Source organism: Seriola dumerili, unplaced genomic scaffold, assembly GCF_002260705.1.
Source record: "Seriola dumerili isolate Sdu_G_001 unplaced genomic scaffold, Sdu_1.0 BDQW01000078.1, whole genome shotgun sequence".
Classification (NCBI taxonomy): Eukaryota; Metazoa; Chordata; class Actinopteri; order Carangiformes; family Carangidae; genus Seriola; species Seriola dumerili.
The window spans coordinates 1,123,675-1,143,161 of NW_019174333.1; the positions used below are offsets into that span (position 1 = coordinate 1,123,675).

At 41.4% G+C, this 19,487-nt stretch overlaps 1 protein-coding gene across 2 annotated transcripts in view; it reads right to left on the bottom strand.

The window, feature by feature from the left end:
• LOC111220842 (poliovirus receptor-like) overlaps positions 1–19,487 on the bottom strand; it is a 291,785-nt gene that overhangs the window by 155,107 nt on the left and 117,191 nt on the right. For both annotated transcript variants that reach the window (XM_022744082.1, XM_022744081.1), the window contains exons 2-4: positions 18,394–18,506; positions 14,773–15,016; positions 2,985–3,278 (exon numbers count right to left, since the gene is read on the bottom strand). In XM_022744082.1, the coding sequence (XP_022599803.1) occupies positions 2,985–3,278; positions 14,773–15,016; positions 18,394–18,506 (651 nt within the window). The remainder of the gene's footprint in view (positions 1–2,984; positions 3,279–14,772; positions 15,017–18,393; positions 18,507–19,487) is intronic.

Genomic DNA, 19,487 nt, shown 5'->3' on the forward strand with positions numbered 1-19,487 from the left:
CAGCAGACAGGAGACATGATCCCTCACACCATCACTAAACCAACACACACACACACACACACAGAGGAGTCACAGTGTGTGTGTGTGTGTGTGTGTGTGTGTGTGTGTGTGTGTGTGTGTGTGTGTGTGTGTGTGTGTGTGTGTGTGTAATCTGCTACTTCTATCTCTGTGAGGACCACTTTTTACCAGCACTCACTTCAGTTACATGTTGGTTTTAGGGTTTGAGTTAGAACTAGGTTAAAGTCAGGGATAGACACTGAGGAATCAGGGTAACACTTTACAATAAGACCTTTATAAGGGATTTATGGATGGTTTATAAATTAATTGCTTGTTAACACGTTGTAAATCATTTATAAGCTGTTAGATGAAAAGGACAACCGATCTGGTGCCTGCCAAATAGTGAGCACATGTCTCTGTACTGTTAACCCTCATATCTCACTTGTTACTGAGCTTTCTTTGTTTTCTCCATCATCATGTTTGTACCTGCTGCTTCATCATGTTTGTTCAGTTACTAACAATGAACCACAGTCAGCGTCTTAACATCAAATTATGGCAGATCACATAATCATATCAAAGCAGATTCATCCTCTGAGGTCGTGGCAGTGTTGTTGACCTTGACATGCTCTCAGCAGCCGTCCTCATTATAATCACAGCTGTTGATCAGATCGTTCTGCTCAGTGGAGATTAACATGGAGATGCTTTCTGCTGGTTGTTCTCTTCTTTAGGACTTTATCATCCAGCTAGAACACAGGTGGGAACCTTCCTTTACCTGGTGAACTGCTCACCCATCCTTTGTCCCACTGTTCACATCTCTGTGATTCTCCCTCCATCATCTTCATGTTTCTTCTTCTCATTCTTACAACCATTTATTATCATTTACAAACATGTACAACTGGTAAAAGGTTAAAACACGTCACCATTTATTAATGAGTTACTATAAGGCTCCTTTTAACAGTTAGAAATGGTAGTAACTCATTAGTAAGATAAATGAGTAGTAAGCATTAACTTGATCTTGCCAAATAGTGAGCCTGCATCAGTTTATGAGGACTATGTTATACCTTGTTTTTAATTGTTTATTTATGATTTATAAGGTGTTAACAACTTAATTAATAATTATGAACCATTTAATAATCCTTTATGAAGCCCGTCTTATCGGTGTTGTCAGAAGTATAAAAGTACAAACATGTTTGTGTATGTTACAGCACACATCATACACACAGGTGAGATCTCTCAGCCTTGTTTGTGTTCACATTTGAGTGAATCTTTGGTTATATACTATACGTGCGTACTGTAAACGCCCACACACACACAAATACTACACAAGCAGATGCTGAATCTACTTGCACATGCGGGCCTTCAGAGACACAGTGTGTGTGTATGCTTCTCAAAAGCCAGGGAAGATAATTTGTGTGTATAGCCAGGGGTCTTGTGTAGGTATAATAATTTCATATATATATTCCTCGTTATTTCCTGTATACACCTTGACGGTTCAGGTTGATTTTGTGTGTGTGTGTGTGTGTGTGTGTGTTGTGTATGTTTGTGTGTGTGCGCATGCAGTCTAAAAATTACAGATTATAAAAAGGAGGCTGAACAAAGACAATCTGTTCCATCTTTGCAGTAAACGGCAGCAGAGGTCACACGGTTGAGACGATGCTGTCAGCACGCCTAAATCTCTGCAAAGCCACGCTGAACCTGTGTAATATTTTAATCCCATGTAAATTAGAACGGAATTTAATGGATTAAATGAAAGCAATGTGTGTGACAACATGTGTGTTCTTGATTTTCTATATTTCTCAGGCCAAAAATTCTTTCATGTGCCGATATTTTGTGTTACTTACCTCTGAAAGCCTGGCTTTAGGTTTAGCTTTGGGTTTTACCACAGTCACTGTTTTGTCTGTCCTTCTATTGTATGTAATTACAGATTCCTGGATGTGTGCATTTGTCTCAATCTGTTTACACAGGAACGACTAAGGAGAAGTGGTGGTGAACAAACAGATACCGCCCTGATGTTGTACAGGATCACAATAACAAGAATGAAGTGTAGATGGTAAATCATAATTGTAAGACAGCTGTAATGTAAAAGTTTGCCTGGTCATTTGTTGATGAATGAATGAATATTAATTGTAGCGTCCTGTAGCTGTTCACAAATTAGCTACCTGGGGATCATGTGGTGGTGGATATGGTTTTAAGGGGGTTGGGTTTAAGATCTCGCTCCCTTGCTAATTCATGCAAGAGAGTTCCAGCAGCTGGTTGTATAATAAGCTAACTTAAATTAAATGCCAAGTACACACACAATCTCCGGGACCAAAAACAATGAAACTAGATTGAAAATAGAATACCTGCGATCACTGCAACGTATATGTATGACATCTGTGATTTCCATTATAGGCCAGATGCATGAACACGCTTATAAAATAATGATGATATGATGATTAATGCAAAACATGCTTGGAATCTGTCATCAAAAATAAAACTGGAAATGCAAAACATTAAAGAAAATAAAAGAAAGAAAACTCTCTAATGAATGGTGTACTGACTTTTGTTGCATTTATATACAGTTTATATATATATATATATATATATATATATATATGTATATGTATAGTTTAATTAGTCAGGCATCTCTGTTAAGAGAAGTGTCTTAGAGTGTGTGAGGAAAGTGCTGCACACAAACATGTTGAAGTATCACCCTCTCATCATAGCTGCTGCATCACAGCTTTAGATTGTTTGGCGTCATATTTGTAAATCTCTGTGATGTACACAGGGAAGGCCCCGATCTGTGTCTGAAGTTACTGTCAGTCGCTTATTTCTATCTTTAGTTGGACTCATGACATGTGATACTGAGAGAGTCTCTTCCCAGGCTGTGCATCGTTTATTATTTATGCTCAAAAAGACATTATATGTGAAAATAAAACAAGTGTGTGTGTGTGTGTGTGTGTGTGTGTGTGTGTGTGTGTGTGTGTGTGTGTGTGTGTCTTCCTTACACTCCACGGAGAGCTTCACAGGGTAAACCCACGGCCTCTCCTGTGTCTTCTGGTCGACCATGCAGGTCACCTCCCTGCCGTTGTCCGTCGGCGTGGGAACCAGGCGGTACTCGCTGCGTACCGTCACCGTCCCGTCCGGGCCGTTTGTGGTGCTGGTTGAGTGGTTTCCTCCGACCGATGCCAGCCACTTGATGGTAGCGGCCGGTTTGCCCTCCGCCGCCTCGCACTGGGCCACCACCACCGATTTGGTGCCAGCCTGGACAGTCACCACCTTGGCTGAGTTCTTAGGCTTGGCTGTGGGGGAGAGGATAAGAAAGAGAGGGAGAATTGAAAAAAGGGGGGGTGGTAAGAAAGATGGAGGGAAGATGTGAGAGGGAGGAGATAATAGGAATTCAGACATAGCACAAGGGATGAGGAGAACAGAGGAAAAAGAAAAATGGTAGTGGAAGGAAACAGATGAAAAAATAAAGGGTGGTGAAAGGAAAGAGACATCAAACGTGAGGCAGAGGAGGAGAGGAGGGAGGAGGGCAGGGAGAGAGCAGAGGAGGAGGAGGTTCAATCAGTTTGTTGTGCATATACACCGTGGCATCCCACTGTGGCTGTAATGAAACTCAGAGGAGGGGGAGGCATTCTGCTGTGACCCTGGGCCACTCGACATCAGAGAGACAGAAAGGGAAAGTGCAGACACATCCCAAAAAAAAAGTCGGCTACAGCATCTAAAGCTAAAAGTGTTACAAAGCATCACATTGTTTAAATCAAGTTTTTAGAACTTGCTCTTATATTAATCCACAACAAAGCACATCACTCATACATTGTAGCTTCAAAACTATTAACTTTTCATAAAGTATGAACAACAGCTTTGTGTTTGACTCGGGGATAATCCAGTTTTTGACATCAACCTGTGGAGTTTTGACTGAGCTACATCATCACAGCATTTTCTCACAGGTAATCCCTCAACTGAAGTGAAACATCAAACATCCCAATAGTTACGAGGCTTCCACATTAAAACTGTGATATGCAAAACATTGTTTCCCGTCTGCCGTCACATTAGCTTTGTTAAATCAAACTGGACTTGTTCTGTAAAGTGGCAATGTTCCATGAAAATGTCCTTCCTTTCTTAAAGGAAAAAAAACCCAACCTCTGACACCACCAATCAATCTGTAAATGTCAGTGAATTTCATTATTTTGTGTTGTCAAGTGTTGCAATTTCCTTTTTTTTTTTTAAACTTTTTGAATATGTCATCTTTTTCTGCAGAATGTGATCTTGTAAATTTCCCCTTTAATGCCTTTCAATGTGTTCTATAAAGCTCTATACAGACAGTAATGCACACACTGGAAGTGAACGATTTTACTTATCACGAAAAAGTCAGGCAATTATTGAAAACACATTTCTTTGTCGTTGCATTTCCTGCTGCTTTATTGAGGCTTCTGTCAGTGGAGGAACTGGCTTGTCTGTTTGTTCTTTGGTGGATTTCTTTCCATTAAACGGAGCCAGGGAAAGGGTCCCTGCTATTTCATTTTAAAGGCGCCGTAAGGATATATTTCTATTCATCTTTAAAATGGTTGAAAATTTTCACCAGTCAAATTCATTCATAATGAGAAAAATATACCAGTCATCGAAAAAATAAATGTACAAATGCCAGGTATATCATTAGCCTTTTAGAAATGCTTTCTGTTGAGGCCTTAGAAAACACTGAAATCATTTTAATGTGAAAAATTGAATCATCAGTCAAGGATTTGCTCTTATTGGGAAGAAGTAAATCCGCACCATGTTTCACATCGAGGTCAACTGACCAATACCAAGTCGTCTCGAGAGTCATGACCTTTAAGGAAGCAGAGCTACAGAGCAAAGCTAACGCTAGCGAACACTATCAACATCTTCCGCCCTCTCTATGATGGACAGCTTTTCACTCACCCAACTATAAACCCGTTTGAAGTCAGATGACACTTATTTTCTAGTAAACTCACATATTTAACAAACATGAAGTGATTCTGCAGCAGAGTGTGACAGATCAAATCATCTGATCAGCACGGCTGTGCTCACTAATGTCCTCCATTTTTATTCATTAGCTTGGTTTACTGGTAACTCAGTAGGACAGCAGTACTTCAAACTGGTAGTGAATTTTGAATTCAAAGAGGTAATCACAGGTCATATATGCATTTAATTCATTTTTTATATGTTTGTCAGCCTTTTGAAATAATTATGTAACAGGGTTGAGAAGGACAAATCCACTGCATCTGCTTTAATATGTACAACTTATTTTCTGATTAACAACTGACCTCCTTTAATTCCCCATCATTATTTTTTTCTTATTATGTCAATTCATAGTCTTTGTCATTAGCTATGTTTATTTGTGGATGATAGTGTCAGCTTTGTTGAAAGTTGAACTTAAATCAAAATCCAGGCAGAATTTAAAAGGTCTTCAAAACCTTATAGGACGGTGGATGAGACAAAAAACCTGAACAGACGTGGAGAGCCGAGACGAAACGAGACGAGAGAGGAAAGAGTTCGGACATGAAGGAGTTAAGCAAAAGAGATCAGAGGGGACACAAACAGAGAGGACAACGGGGGAGTTAAAATAGACAGAGTGAGAGAGAGAGACTGGCTGTGCAGAGAGGAGAGGAGAGTAAAGCTGGGAGGTGGAAAGGGGTTTGGATTGATTCGGGAACTTTAACAAGTCGGGAGAATCCATCCCTGATGTGTTTCGTGACATTGCATCCAATTGAGCCCGCTGCTACTCCTCACATCGGTCTGAGGCATTCTGAGTACAGAGTAATTAGAAAGCAAGCGGGAAGCCACGCCAACAGAGGTGAATACTGGTAAACACTGCACCCCCCCCACACACACACACACACACACCCCACCCTGTGGTAGTATAAGCAGGCTGAATGCCAGCGACTGACAAGGAGACAGGAGAAATGCATTACAGTAATCTTTCCAAACACCATTAACTGCATGAGGTGTGTTTGGTTTAGGAAACCAGGCACTTAAAAAGCTTGAGAGGTGAACACATCTCTGCACAAGTCATATTCACCACATGCTTTGATTTTAAATATTCAAAATGCCTTTTGATAAGTGCTTGGCCAAGGATTTAGGTTTTTATAACAGAAACATCAGTTATAAACTTTTCCAAACGAACATATGTGGACTACAGTATGGAGGTATGATTTGCGCTCCAGAAACAATTAGATTTCAATTTCTAAATTTAAATCTTGGGCCATTTGCGTGTCGTCTCTCAGAGAGACATGTGCTGTGAAACTGTCCCTGTAGCTGTTTGGGATTCTCATACGCTTACCCAAAGTTGAACCTGGGACTTCTCTAAGACAGTCTTTCTTCTCACCTTGGCAGCTCTCACAGAACAAGGCCTGCGACTGGAAGATTTCCAGTTTGAATCCTAAACAAATTGGGAATATCTGCCAAGTGTGAAGATTTGTAACTGAGTGTGAAGCCGGCTGTTGCAGGATTAAGGTGGCGTTGTCACAGGACAGCTGACATCTGTCATAGTCACAGAGTTTGTGTTGAAACCAACCAGGCACCCAGTTAGAAAACACTGATGGAGCCATCACTTTTGGCTGGAAAGACACCAACACTAACCAGGATGTGGACCAGAACTGGGCCAGATTGGAGCCAGACTGGAGTCTTTTGAAGACCCAGCTAAATCAGATTACAAGAGGTTTGTCGCACTTGGTCCAGAATCCAAATGCTGCACATATCTTACACGTGGCTGCTTAGACTTTTTGGACTGAAACCCGTCACCATTTGCTGCTTCAAATCAACCAGATTTAAATTCACTGTCCCCAGAGGATGAATCCTAATGACTTTAATGATCGCCTGACTTTTCCTCTAGTGACACAGAGATGTTGACATTTTAGATTTTTAGTTAAATGTCTCAATGACTATTTGGAAATTAGCATTTAGCTCAAATTAGCTAGGTATGACTTTGCAGAGCTGCTAGCATGGCTCTAGACTCTTAAGCTGTGTCACACAGTCTATGAAGTACACCACAAAGGCCGAACCCAAATGAGACGGCCCGGTCGATGGAGGATTTTCGCTTTGCCCGCCCTTACCGTTACATCTAAAGTGCAGCTCCTGTTGCCTAACTAACTTTTTTTCACTAAAAGTTGAGGTTTTAAGGGCCTTGGTTCTAACAGTTGTACTGTTAGCTGTTGGACTGACCTGAAACCCAATACTTACATTTAAAAGTGTAATCCTCAGGCTCTGTCAGTGTTGTTTGCTTTCATTACCCGCGTGCATTGAATCTTGGGATAGGTTGGGCCTCGAAGGATCCACCCGGATCGAGCCCAGGAAAACAAGGACACATTTCTGAGCCGTATTTGAAGGAGCCTTCAAAATGGAACAGTCTAGTCGCGCCACTGTGACCCAGTCGATCTTCAAATGCAGCCTCAGAAGGATGCGGCCCAGCTTTAGTCTTGTTCTTTGAGAAATCAAAAGTCTCATTTTTAACTGATTTTTGTCACTATGCTTCTTGATGTTTTCATACAATGCCCCCCCGTCTGTCAGCGTCATCCATCAACTCATCTCCATCTGTCTTGAATTCATCCCCAGCAGGGGGAAGACAAAGAGAGTAAATCTGACCACTTTGTGAATACCTAGCTGTGAACCCTAGAGCCACAGAGCTTTGTTTTTCTATACTTCAACTCTGTTGGTTCAAGCACAAAATGGAAACAAGCTAAATGCTCTATATTGCCTACAACAACAACAACAACATGTCACTATTGTTCAGCTGGGGTTCTGACATGCAGTAGGATCACCAAACTATGTCTGGTAACACTGACGCTGAGGCTGCACAGCACTCAGATTTGGATTTAGCAGCACTGGCTGGTGGCACATATCAATCTTTCCTCCTCCTCTCTTTCTCTCTAAACATGGATTTATTCACTGCCGTACCCTGATGAATGCAGCCAAGTGATGTATTTTTGTTTTTATTTTCTACTTTGCTGCATACATTAGCCAAAAATCAATAAAGGCTTCTGGATCTTGTTACGTTTTTGGAATTCATGTCTCACCAGCTGCCCAGGTTTGTAAACATCTCTCAGCTTGACACACTGCTGTTGAATATTTCCAGACATTGTTGGGAAAAACATCTGTTTGGCTCTCAACGTCTCCTCGACTGTTAACAATAAATGAATATTCAAGGAAAACTAGAATAGTTTATACTGCAATTATTCTGCAGTGTGTGTTGTTTTGACATCTCATTACTGGCTGTTAGAAATGTTGACAAAATGTGTTTATTTAAGCTTGAGACTGATTTAGCTAATTCAAGTTTGAGAGCACAAGCTAAGTGCCTAAAATGTAAAGAAAAAAAAATCTACAAAGAAAAGAAAAATAAATAATAATTTCCTGAACTGAAAACACATCATTTTACTTCTAAGCCCGGCTCAGACTTTAGCCTCTAAACACAGATAAAAAGAAACCTGAAGGCCTCACATTTCAAGTCCCTTTGTGCTGCTGCATGAAACTGCAATTTTACTGATTCAAAGCTGCTATCGGAGGGCAAATGTACACTTCTTCTTCTGTTATCAACAACTCAACCATAACGAAGGTGGATTCTGTTCCATTTGTTATTGTAGTTCTGGTGCATCTGCTGACAAATCTTCAGTGCATGGAAAATGATTCTGTTCTTATTTTCCTCATGTTATCTTTTCCCTCCTTACCTGAGGATATCAATCACTCTGGAAGTCAAGGTACTTCCACTCAGTCAGGATGTGGTTTCGGAAAAACTGTGTCGTCAGTGCTTGAACCTAAAAATGTACTGAGCACTGTCCTGGCAGGCCGAGGGGGATTACTTCTATAATTTCTCTTTAACCTTTACTCATCCAGGGAAGGTTTGCTTTGCACACATGAATTTCTTCAGAGCAAGAACTCGTTTCTCACTCTTACACATATTTTCACCTGGGAGCTGCTCGGTACAACCACAGTCTTATTGCTGCTGGCTACTGAGCAACTGACTGGAGCTACTGGGGTCATAATGCTTTACTAAAGAATGCCTGAAGAGTAGGTGCTGAGGTAGAGAAGAGCATTTAATCCCTTCTTCACTGGCTGGAATCAAAACATCACCTGCACGAATGAAGAGAGGACTCAGGTTTTAGTCATGAAAACATTTCTCAGACGTAGACCAGTCCCACAGGTGGACAAATTCTCATTTACTGAGCTTAAGCTCAATACCGGAGCACCCGGAAATCCTTTTTAGACATGAAAAATATAGGTGGTGGTTACTATGACAACGCAGATCATGGAAAACTAAGACTGCTAACAAGATTACACCAAAGGCTAAACCTGGGTGGGGATAGCTAGTCGAACTGTTTAACCAAATTCACACCATGTAATCTGCAATTCCCACCGTAAGATATTTTCCTCTTACATTAATATTGAAGCATTTCACTAATCAAAGCAAATGCTAAGCTAATGACCAATGCACGAGCATGACGAGTCCTGCAGGACTGACCAATGGCAGCTATTTGTGAAACACTGCCTCTGTTTGCGATCTGCATGAAGCCAGCGGCCGCAAATCCCTGCTGTAGAACAGACCCCAGTGTAAGTTGCAGTGTGTCCTAATTCCATACTAATATTATTCAAATACTAACAGTGGTATATTCTAAGTACAATTTCACCCTTTCTCCAACACTGACTACCTCTTCCTCCTCCTCTATAATAATGGTGCATTGTGAGACATATTAACACCTACTTAAAAATTAAGTCATTTGGTATAATTGTTGGTATTTTTTTTATACGTAATACAATACATATTTTATAATATATGTACTTAAAAATAGTGGGTCATGTACATAATGAGTAACTATGTACTGTACACTTAGAAACTGACACATCTTTCTATACTGAGCATAAAACACACTTAAAAACCTGAACTAGAATGTGGAGTATGCAATCGGGACATTGCTTTAGGCTAAACTACATTTTTAATGCAGTGGCCAGATTGCTAGTTTTCAGTTTATTGCCTTTTTCACTGGACTTCAATAATGTTAATGTTTTGCCAGGAAAAAAAAAAAAAATCTTTAGCTCCACCCATCAATTTCAACTCCACCACTGAGTCTTTTCTGGCAGAAGCGCCACTCCAATCTGCCACTTATTCACTGTGTTGATGTACGGACTCCAGCCAGTGACGCTTCAGTCTGCGGTCCACTCCTCTCACCTCTGGAGTCTGACCACCTTCCTCTTCTAATTCAGAACAATGAGGATGATTTTTCACTCACCTGCGACTGTATCGCTGTCCTGCTGGCTACACTATATCCAATGCAGTATAATTGGCAGACGTTCATTTTGTATGGTCCCCATCCAAGAGGATATGACATTGCTGCCAAGTGAGTGATTCTTTATTCACACCCCAATAAGTGGTAATAAGATTGGCTGGCAGTGGTGCTGTATCCAATAAGTTATAATATGATTGGCTGTCGGGATTATGTATTCATACTTAAATAAGTTGTGATATGATTGGGGTCCGGGTGGTTCTCTATCCAATAAGATGTAATGTGATTGGCTGCAAGCAGTTGTGGATTCAATAAGGTCTAATGTGATTGGCTCATATGGATTCTATATCCAATAAGGTAAAATGTGACTGTCTTCCACTGACTTACTTCGCCAAGTGGATTTTTAATGGACAAGTCTGTCGCAGGGAGCTCAGAGCTGCTGCAGCTCCAGACAAAAGGTGATTCAGTGAGCTTTCTAGCAGGTATTTCCCAGTCTACCTCTGCTTTGTGCCAGCAGCAGCAGCACCAGCAGCAGCAGCAGCAGCAGTTAAGGAGGCTTAGCCCACATCCATCTGTAAACCCGCCAAAATATCTCTCCATGTTTTCTCTGCGAGACAGCCAAGCTCTGCATCTCCTGTGTGCTCGCTTCTCTGCGAGAGAAGCTTCCGGAGTGGATTTTGTATTGTTGTGTGAAGATTTACTTAGAAAAACTACTGAGGGAAATATTACCGGCCCAGCTGGGAGAACACATGAAAGGAATTGTAAAGCACCTCTTTCCATGACCCATACTGGCTGCAACAACTGGTGTAATGAATTTATTTTAATTACTGCTCGCTTACTGAACAGCATCTCCACAGTGACTTACAAGAGAGTCTATGCACACTATTTTAGTGTAGCAGATAAGGAATCCCCAGACCCGCATTTGAGGCAGGAACAAATTAAGTACACAGTGTCACCACACCTGAAAGAATGCTTTTGTTTCTTTCAGTAAGCAACCTGGCTTTCAATTCTCCCTTTATTGTGTTCGGACCAAATACATATAATGTTCTGAAACTGCACCAAATTTGTGCAAGAAAAAGTTAATAAAAAAAAAAAGGTATCAAACATCGGACAATCAAAATTTATATAAGAAAAAAGAAAAAAGCACCGGGGCAGATTGAATTAAACTGCACAGAATATGAATTCAGGAACTGCTGTGTCTCAGTTCAAAGTGTTGTTCCTTGAGCCTGCTATTATGCTGAATGTATGCACTCTTAATCTTACAAGCGCTGATGCTACAGGCCTTATACTGTAAGCGCAGTCCTTCCATATGACAATCAAAGAAACTGTTGTTTTTCCCATTCAGGTGCGAAGCTTCTTCAGAGCTGCTCACTGCGAGAGAGAGAGAGACACTAGAAATCTGATTCCTTTGTAAGCAGAGTGCAAACGGGAGGACATGTGGGTGGATGAATAACACCAGCTGTCTCCCATTACAAACAGGATGCGTCCCCTGCTAACAGCAACTAAACATCCACTCAGTTTCAAAAATCAAGACACTGAGGTAGCTTAAAGGCGTTCTCCAGATTTCACATTCTGGCCAGTTCTTAGAGAAGGACAGAAAGTCTTTACTGTCACTGAACACTGTCGCAAAACGAAATCTGCTTCACAGCTCCTCAAAACGTTTCACACGCTCACCAGACACGCACCTGTCCGTGCAGGTAAGCGCCAACGAAGCAGATGAAAAAAATAATACAAGAAACATACATTAGATGCTCTTGCATCAGTGAGGTGTAAATGCAAAGTGTACACTTGCAGTGTTTCAGATCTTCCGTCCTTTGGTGTGTGGTGTTGTGTTGGGAGGGGGGCAGTGTTTGTGGAGTTCAGCTCAGTGATGGCTCTCGACCTTTAAGGCCCTGTAGCACCTTCTGGGGGAGGGGGGGCATTAGCTGCTTGCTAATGAAAGCTAACGGGTGTATCCTATCTTAACCTCTTGTTAATGGAACATTATACGACGTATTATTTAATGAGAGCAGAGGTCTGACACTTGGGGACTAAGGGTCAGACAAAATTAAAACAACTGCATTCCCCAACCTCCTCCAACACCACCCCCCGGCCACAATTTAAAATCGTTTGAGTGTTTGATGAAAGCAGTACATCAAGCTCATATTTCATAAAGAAAACTCACCTGAACTAACCCTGAGGTGGACGCTGTCTGTGACGAATGTAAACACGCCCCTGCCTCACTTCTTCATCTGTTCTGGTCGTGCTCATGTGCAGCTGAATTTTTGGAAATCAGTGTTCCGAACTTTCTCTATGTGTCCCATAGAGCAGAGCCCCATGACTGCTGTCTTCAGGATTCCTCCACTAGAACTGACGTCACCCAAAACCAAACAGGGTGCGCTGGTTTCACCTCTTTACTGGCTCGACACGCTACTATTCAAATGGAGAGATTTTGCCCGTCCCGCTCACTCCCACTGTAGAAATCAATTACTCCACTCGAAAGTCTGTGAATAAGTTCTTTAGAGTTTGGGGCCGTTTAATATCCTTTTTTGAGAAACCTAAGACTGTCATCTCTGAGTAACTATCACCATTATACTGCAAGTATTTATGCATTTTCTTACATTTGGTTTTGTACTTTGTTTTGTTTAATTTATTTAACTAGTTCTGTTTGTAGATTCAAAATACAACCTTTTGGTCAGTGTCATTTGTGGGTTCATTATGTGTCTGTTTCTGAGGTGTTGTGTGGGGGATAACAGCTTACATGCACATTTGTCCAGATGATATTAATAATAAAAAATCATTAATAAAAGGTACTGAGTGACATGTGTGATTCCTGTGAATAATCTTTAGTGAAATATGCCGTCTTCACTTTAGAGACTGTTATTACAGTTGAGGACAGAGGACTGACAGAGAGCTTTGTCACATGGTGCAACAACAATCACTCGAAGCTCAATGTCAGCTAAACCAATAAGCTTGTGGTGGACCACCAGAGAACCAGGCGGCCCCCCTGTCCTGGTGTCATCCAGGGAGAGGAAGTGAAGAGGACGGACTCCTTCCAAGTAAGATCAATAAAAACCTGAAGTGGGCTCACAACACTGAAGCCCTCTTCAGGACGAGACAGATCACGGCATTCCTGAGATATCGCTCTCACAAGGCCGTGGCTATCACCAGCACGGAGGCAGAAGAAAAGCTTTTTTTTTTTTGTATGTCCACAGGTTTTCAACAGATACTGTTTTCAAACTATCCATGGATGGACAAACAGCTACAACTGGATTACTGTGACACTTGAAAACGTGACGATTCTCAACTCTATGATTTCTAGGTGAATTGAAGGGTGTTAATTAAGATGGACTTAACAACGTCCTCGGAAGTCACTCTGAATCTAAAAGTCTGTGCATCAGGTCTGTGCGTGATTCAGAAATGGACTGCGATATTTGAATATACTTACAATATTTTCACGTGTGATCCAAACATGCAGAAACAGTGTTGACACCTCTATTAGTCTAATTAGAGCAATTATAGTTGATGTGATATGGATGTAAAGTCTCAATAAATCAGTCATAATAAAAGTCAGGGCTGAACACAGGGCTACAGCGGGATTATCTGAACCGCCTTCATCTTATTATCACAGTGAGGGTCCTCAACAAGTAATTCATTCAGGCATTTAGTCAAAGCTGACCTTATTGTAATTAAACTGAATATTATGACTGCTCAAATACTGTGTGTCAAAAGCAGGTCACAGCAGAGGTCACCCCTGATGATGTGTTTGTGCACAGAACTGACGTGTTGGCGAGCTGTTGTGGCAAAGGGCAACATCTGTACAGTATCTATTGAACCCACTCACCAGGTTAATACGAAGTACAAGACAATGTTGTGTAACCAGGTCCATCCCCGTGTTACCACCGTGCTGAAGCATCCCCGTGCTAAACCAACTGTCAAATAAATCAGTTACTGTTTGAAAATATGTCAATACTTTGTGCCTTTATAGAACCATTACCTAAACATGAGTTCCTCCTGCATCCATAATTACCTGCTGACAGGCTGTCAACCTGCTAATAATCCAATATAACGGTGTCTTACATAAGCAAAGTTCATGTTGGCTCAACCTAAAGAGTGGGAGTTTGGAATAAAGACTTACAGTTTATCTTACATTGCAGACTGCCTGCTGATCAAATCGCATCAGCGCAGGAAATGGGTCTAACTACAGTGTAAAGACTGATACTCAACATGTAGCTCCACGTCTGAATCTCTCTCACACATCTTCCTTGTTTTTCACAGTATATATACCCTGAGAATACTCGTCAAATGTTTTAAATTGCTTCTTCTCAGACTTTGGGTCCAGTGGGAACGTCTTGTATAGAAAGCAATGATAAGCAGATGGCTAGGGAGGTGCTTGTCAAGGCTGATGTAGCAGAACAGGCGTTGAAAGCCTGTTTCAAGCACGGCTCTTTTCTGCAGGAGAGAAATACTGTTGACCTTTTTGGTGTTCCAACCCTTCAACATCAAAACTCCTCAGCTGTATCTGAAGTACACAGCAGCTTGTTGATTGTGTTGCGTGGACACGTCACAGGTCTCTACTCACCGAGCATGATGAGGGTGGTCGTCCCTTGTTCGTTTCCAGAAGGATAGGTGGCGTACTCGCAGGTGTAGCGGCCGGCGTCGGACATTCTCAGCTTAGAAATCCTGATGGACGGATTCTCCAGACTGTTGTGCAGGAAGGCGACTCGGTCTTTGAAAGCCACGTTGGGGAAACTCTGTCCGTAGATCGGGTGGTAAACAGCAATGTTGTCCCTTTGGCCATCAGTGGGTTCCCAGATCCAAGACACCTGGATAGAAAAACCAGTGGTTAGTGGTTGGATTCGGGAAAGTCGTGGCCATTTCAGAGGTCTGGCACCGGACCCAGGTGGCGGCCTATCCGGGCCCAGTTGTAGTTCAACCAGCACAGCTTTTCTAGCCTTTACAGCACTGGTCACATTACTCTACACAGCCAATCATTGCGGCTCGAGTCGGTGAGTAAGACAAACACAAAGGGTGAGAGACCACGTCTGAGAAATAGGGCGGGGAAAGTGGGATAGAAGAGGTCAAGCCACTGTTTTTATTTCATTTTGTAAAATGAAGCACTTTGTTGTTATGTAGTTGACCACTGACCCAAGTTTCTGGATTTCTGCTTAAAAATTTTGTCTAACTGGACCTTTGATGTTTAATTATTTACCCCTGCTATAGTTGTATACACACAGGCTCCGTTAAAAATACACCAACATAGCTACTCGTAGTTCTTGTTTGCAGTGTATCCGTTGTGCATACAGACATCTATTACTGGCTTACTTTGATATTTTGAAGAAAACTTAAAATCAATATGATTCTCACTAAAGTTCTGGAACTGCCTGAGGATCATCCTATCATACTGATGAAAATAAGGAAAAGTCTTTTTTTTCTGTGCATTCAAAACAGATTTTTTGGATATTTATTTACAGTGGACATCAGAGATATTTATAATCTTGGAAAGTGTAAATGACACTGAACCTTTAATGTGGAGTGGAGATTTTCACCAGAAACTGAGGCAATCAGACGCCTCAGGATACTGACATGCTCCTGTCCCTTTCACCTCACATTTAACAAACAGTCTGTAGTGCAGCAGCAGTATATTATTATATACACACACACACAAAATGATTTGAGATTTCTCTGAACAAATATTGAAATCTGCTCCGGTCTATCACCCACGACACCTGAAAGAATTTCACTTATAGCTGCAAAATATCAAACTCAATTAAAGCTGTGTGAGTTCAGAGCCAAGAATCTATTACAGGATGAAATTAAAGGTCTCTTAGAGCAGCGAACACTCTCTGAAGGACCCCATCGCCATTATAAAGAACACAATTTCAAAGAGAATGGTCTTGCAGGCTTTTCTTCTTAAGATTTCTGATATGTGAACAATATTGATGTCTCTGTATGAGCCTGCACCGCCAGGGAGAACACTGTGATGTTGTACCAAATAGATTTCCTTTTCTTTTCCACTTCCCAAAGTGACAGTTTCAAATACAAACTGCTGGCTGAAGTAGACCAGGAAGGAGAGGGAATAAAGTTCATCAATAAACATTTAGTAAACAGCACAGGGGGCTGAAGGTTACAAGGAGGAAGACAGATTGTAACGCAGATGTCGGAAAAAATGAGAGGATGAGATTCCCTCGTTAGATGTAGATTGTAGGGAAAATATCAGACGGCAGTTAAGTGTCGTCTGTAATTTCAGTTTCTGTATGTGAACAAATTGTCTATTGATTCCGTCCACCAGTCACAGGGGACAGATCACACCAGAAGCTGATAGTGTTTTTGCTTCAGTCTACTTGGTGTGTGATAGCACATCAGAGGAGTTCAGGTGGTGTCAGATAAGTTGTCATCTGGGGTTTGGCGAAATAAATTGACTTTCAAATATTCAAATTAAAATGAGCTGAATGTGAAAACTCTGACAGTGACAGCCACAAGGGAAGGAACTGTCACAAAATATAAAACACTGCTCAGAAAGACTTGACTTTTAGGATGGTTTTCATGGCATATTACCGAGCTAATGCAGGTCACACGACTCGATGTTGATCGCTGTCAACAAATGTCCTTCAGGCAGCTTTGTGTGTTTTTTTTTGTTGTTGCATCGTTTCTGTTTTTGGAGCGTGTCTGCTTTCGTCTTCCTGCAGCATGTTTTTTTCATTTGCGGCTCGTGTCCGTTGTTGTCTTTGTTTTGTATTTCCGTATGTGTTTTTCAATCTGCATCGTTTCTGAAACTGCAGCTCGTACAGACACTGTTTAACACTGCTGAAGGAATTCTGTGATTTCTGTGAATTTTAATCCGTGTGGCGAGTAGGAGCCAACAGGTCCAGAGTATCATTGTTAGCATGTTTGCAAGCTAGCCTCACATAAATCCAACTAGGGTTTGTGATGATATCAGATTTTCACCCACACGATTGTTGCGGCCAAAAGAATTCACGATAACGATGCTATCACAATATCAAAGAAACAATAATAACAATAATAATGTTATAACTTCTTTATTTATCTATTTATTTGATTTTTGGGGGGGAATTTTCCGTGCCGTTATTTGACAGGACAGTGAAAATGAAGAGGAAATGCAGGGATAGAGAGCAGGGGAAAGAATCCGGCCGGCCGGGAATCAAACTGTTCAGGGCGCCCTAACCGGTCGCCCCAGTCCAATCCATTTTTTACTTTATTGTATTATTGTATTGTTTATTGTTTGTTTCAGTGTCATTGTCGGCCGTGTCCAACACTGTAAACTGCCAATCAAGTTTGAGGGTTTGAATCTTTCCGTTTGCATTATTTGCACAAATGAGTCTTACACAATAAATACCTTTAGGAGGAGACTGTCTGAAAATGTGAGCAGTTATTTTCAAGCATACCCAGCTTTAACCCCCCCCCCCCCCCCCCGCTGTGTGCAAATCGCCAAACTCACACATTGCTTGATAGTAATTAAGTATAATATGTAAATCATTTGCTTGTTAAGCCACAATAGTCAAGTTCATATTTAAATTCAGCACCAATTCGAACCAAATTTCCAGAAAACAGACAAAAGAAATTGCAAATTAATGAGCGTTTCGCCACTACTCAAAAAAAAAAAAGGAGTTGGATTTTATAGATAAACAGGTGGCGGCCATTAAAATCACTGCAGAGACGACACAACAAGATGAGAGCAGCAGCTGAACCTCAAGAGAACAAAAATGAGGTGGAGAACATTTATTTCTGCTTCATGTATTAATTTAAGGAACATTCTCCACATCGCTCCGCACAGATCTGAAGTTTCCATTGCACTTCGTCGACACACCAACTTTTTTCACCTCAGCCGAGTGCAAAAACTTTTGTGGTGTTTCATCTTTTGTTTGAATTTCCAGCTTTTCTGCTTCTTTTTTATTCACAAATTGAAAATGCGCATAAAAGAAGTTGGCCGGATCTAATGCAGCTCAGAGTATTCTTTTAACAAGGCCGAGTTCGCAAGTCTCTTTGTTGGCAGGTCCTGATTTTTATCTGCAGAGTGAAAAGATCATGTGGGAGGGATTGACCTTCATGACCTCCATATAAACCATTCTTCTCCTCATATTTTTCCAATGACTTCACTCCATTAGCTTTAACCACCTTGTCAGTCTTTCTTTGAAATTCACTGGTTCCAAACCTACTAAAAAGCACAATTTCATCCACCGACCTGCGTGAGCTTGGTCCGGCCTCCTCCATCGATGAACTGGCAACGGAGATCCACGGACTCTGTGGGATACGCCTCCAGCTCCTCTTCCACTCGCACTTTCTGAGCCCCGATACCTACAGGTGAAAAGGAGACAAAGAAAAAAATATATAAAATATAAATATATATATATATATATAAAAAAAAGAAAATTATATATCTATTTTATATATATTTTAAAATAAAATAATTCATCATGTTGGTTTGAAGTGAAACTAAAAGAGAGAGCGAACAGAGAGTAAAAGGGAGAAGACGGAGTCGGGGAACACTTGAAGACGAAGCATTCGAAGTATTTCATTATGAATCTGGTGTTGTTTTAATGAATTTGCTGTGAGTGATGTTTTTCCCTCCCACTCGTTTTGCTTTAGTCAGAAGGGAGGATCGACCTCCTTTATGTGTGCGAGACGCTTTAAAACAAGGTTATAGAGAACCATGATGGAAACAGAGACAAGTTCATTAAAGAGGAAGAAGTTAAAAAAATCTGAATCATGAGCCTTTGATAAGAAGCCTCAGGCAGAGTCTTAGCCAACTTCCTTCAGCTAGGCCCTCATTACAGTAAAGCTTGTCTACCAGGAGGCATCGCTAGGGGGCGGGCCTCTAGGAACACCACAGTGGCTCGGGCGCTGCTTCTCTAATCTATTTGAAATTCAGTTAAAGGCGCCTGCGTCTCTTTGCTTGAGCATGAAAAGCAATGTAGAAAGAGCGCAGCGGGTCAGACGAGCCGGAGCAGGTTCACCCAAAAAAAAAACAAGCCTGGAGATCTGCCCTCAAACTTAAACAGAGATGAAAGGTGGACGGTCCGAGCCGAGGCTGTGAAGCACCTGCTGATCCGCAGGCCGCGTCAGAACACTGAGTGCAAATTGGACAAGTGGAATGAGTTTTCTTAACATTCGTCTCTTCTTCTGCAATCGACTGACTCGACTGTGCGTCTGCTGCTGAGGCTCAAGACTTCTTTTGATCCTATACTTTCCCCTTTTTTCCCTTTCTGTAAAAAGAAAGTAAGAAGTGCTGCTGTGATACCTTGTTTTTTTCCCCAAACAAGTCAGCATCGCTACTGA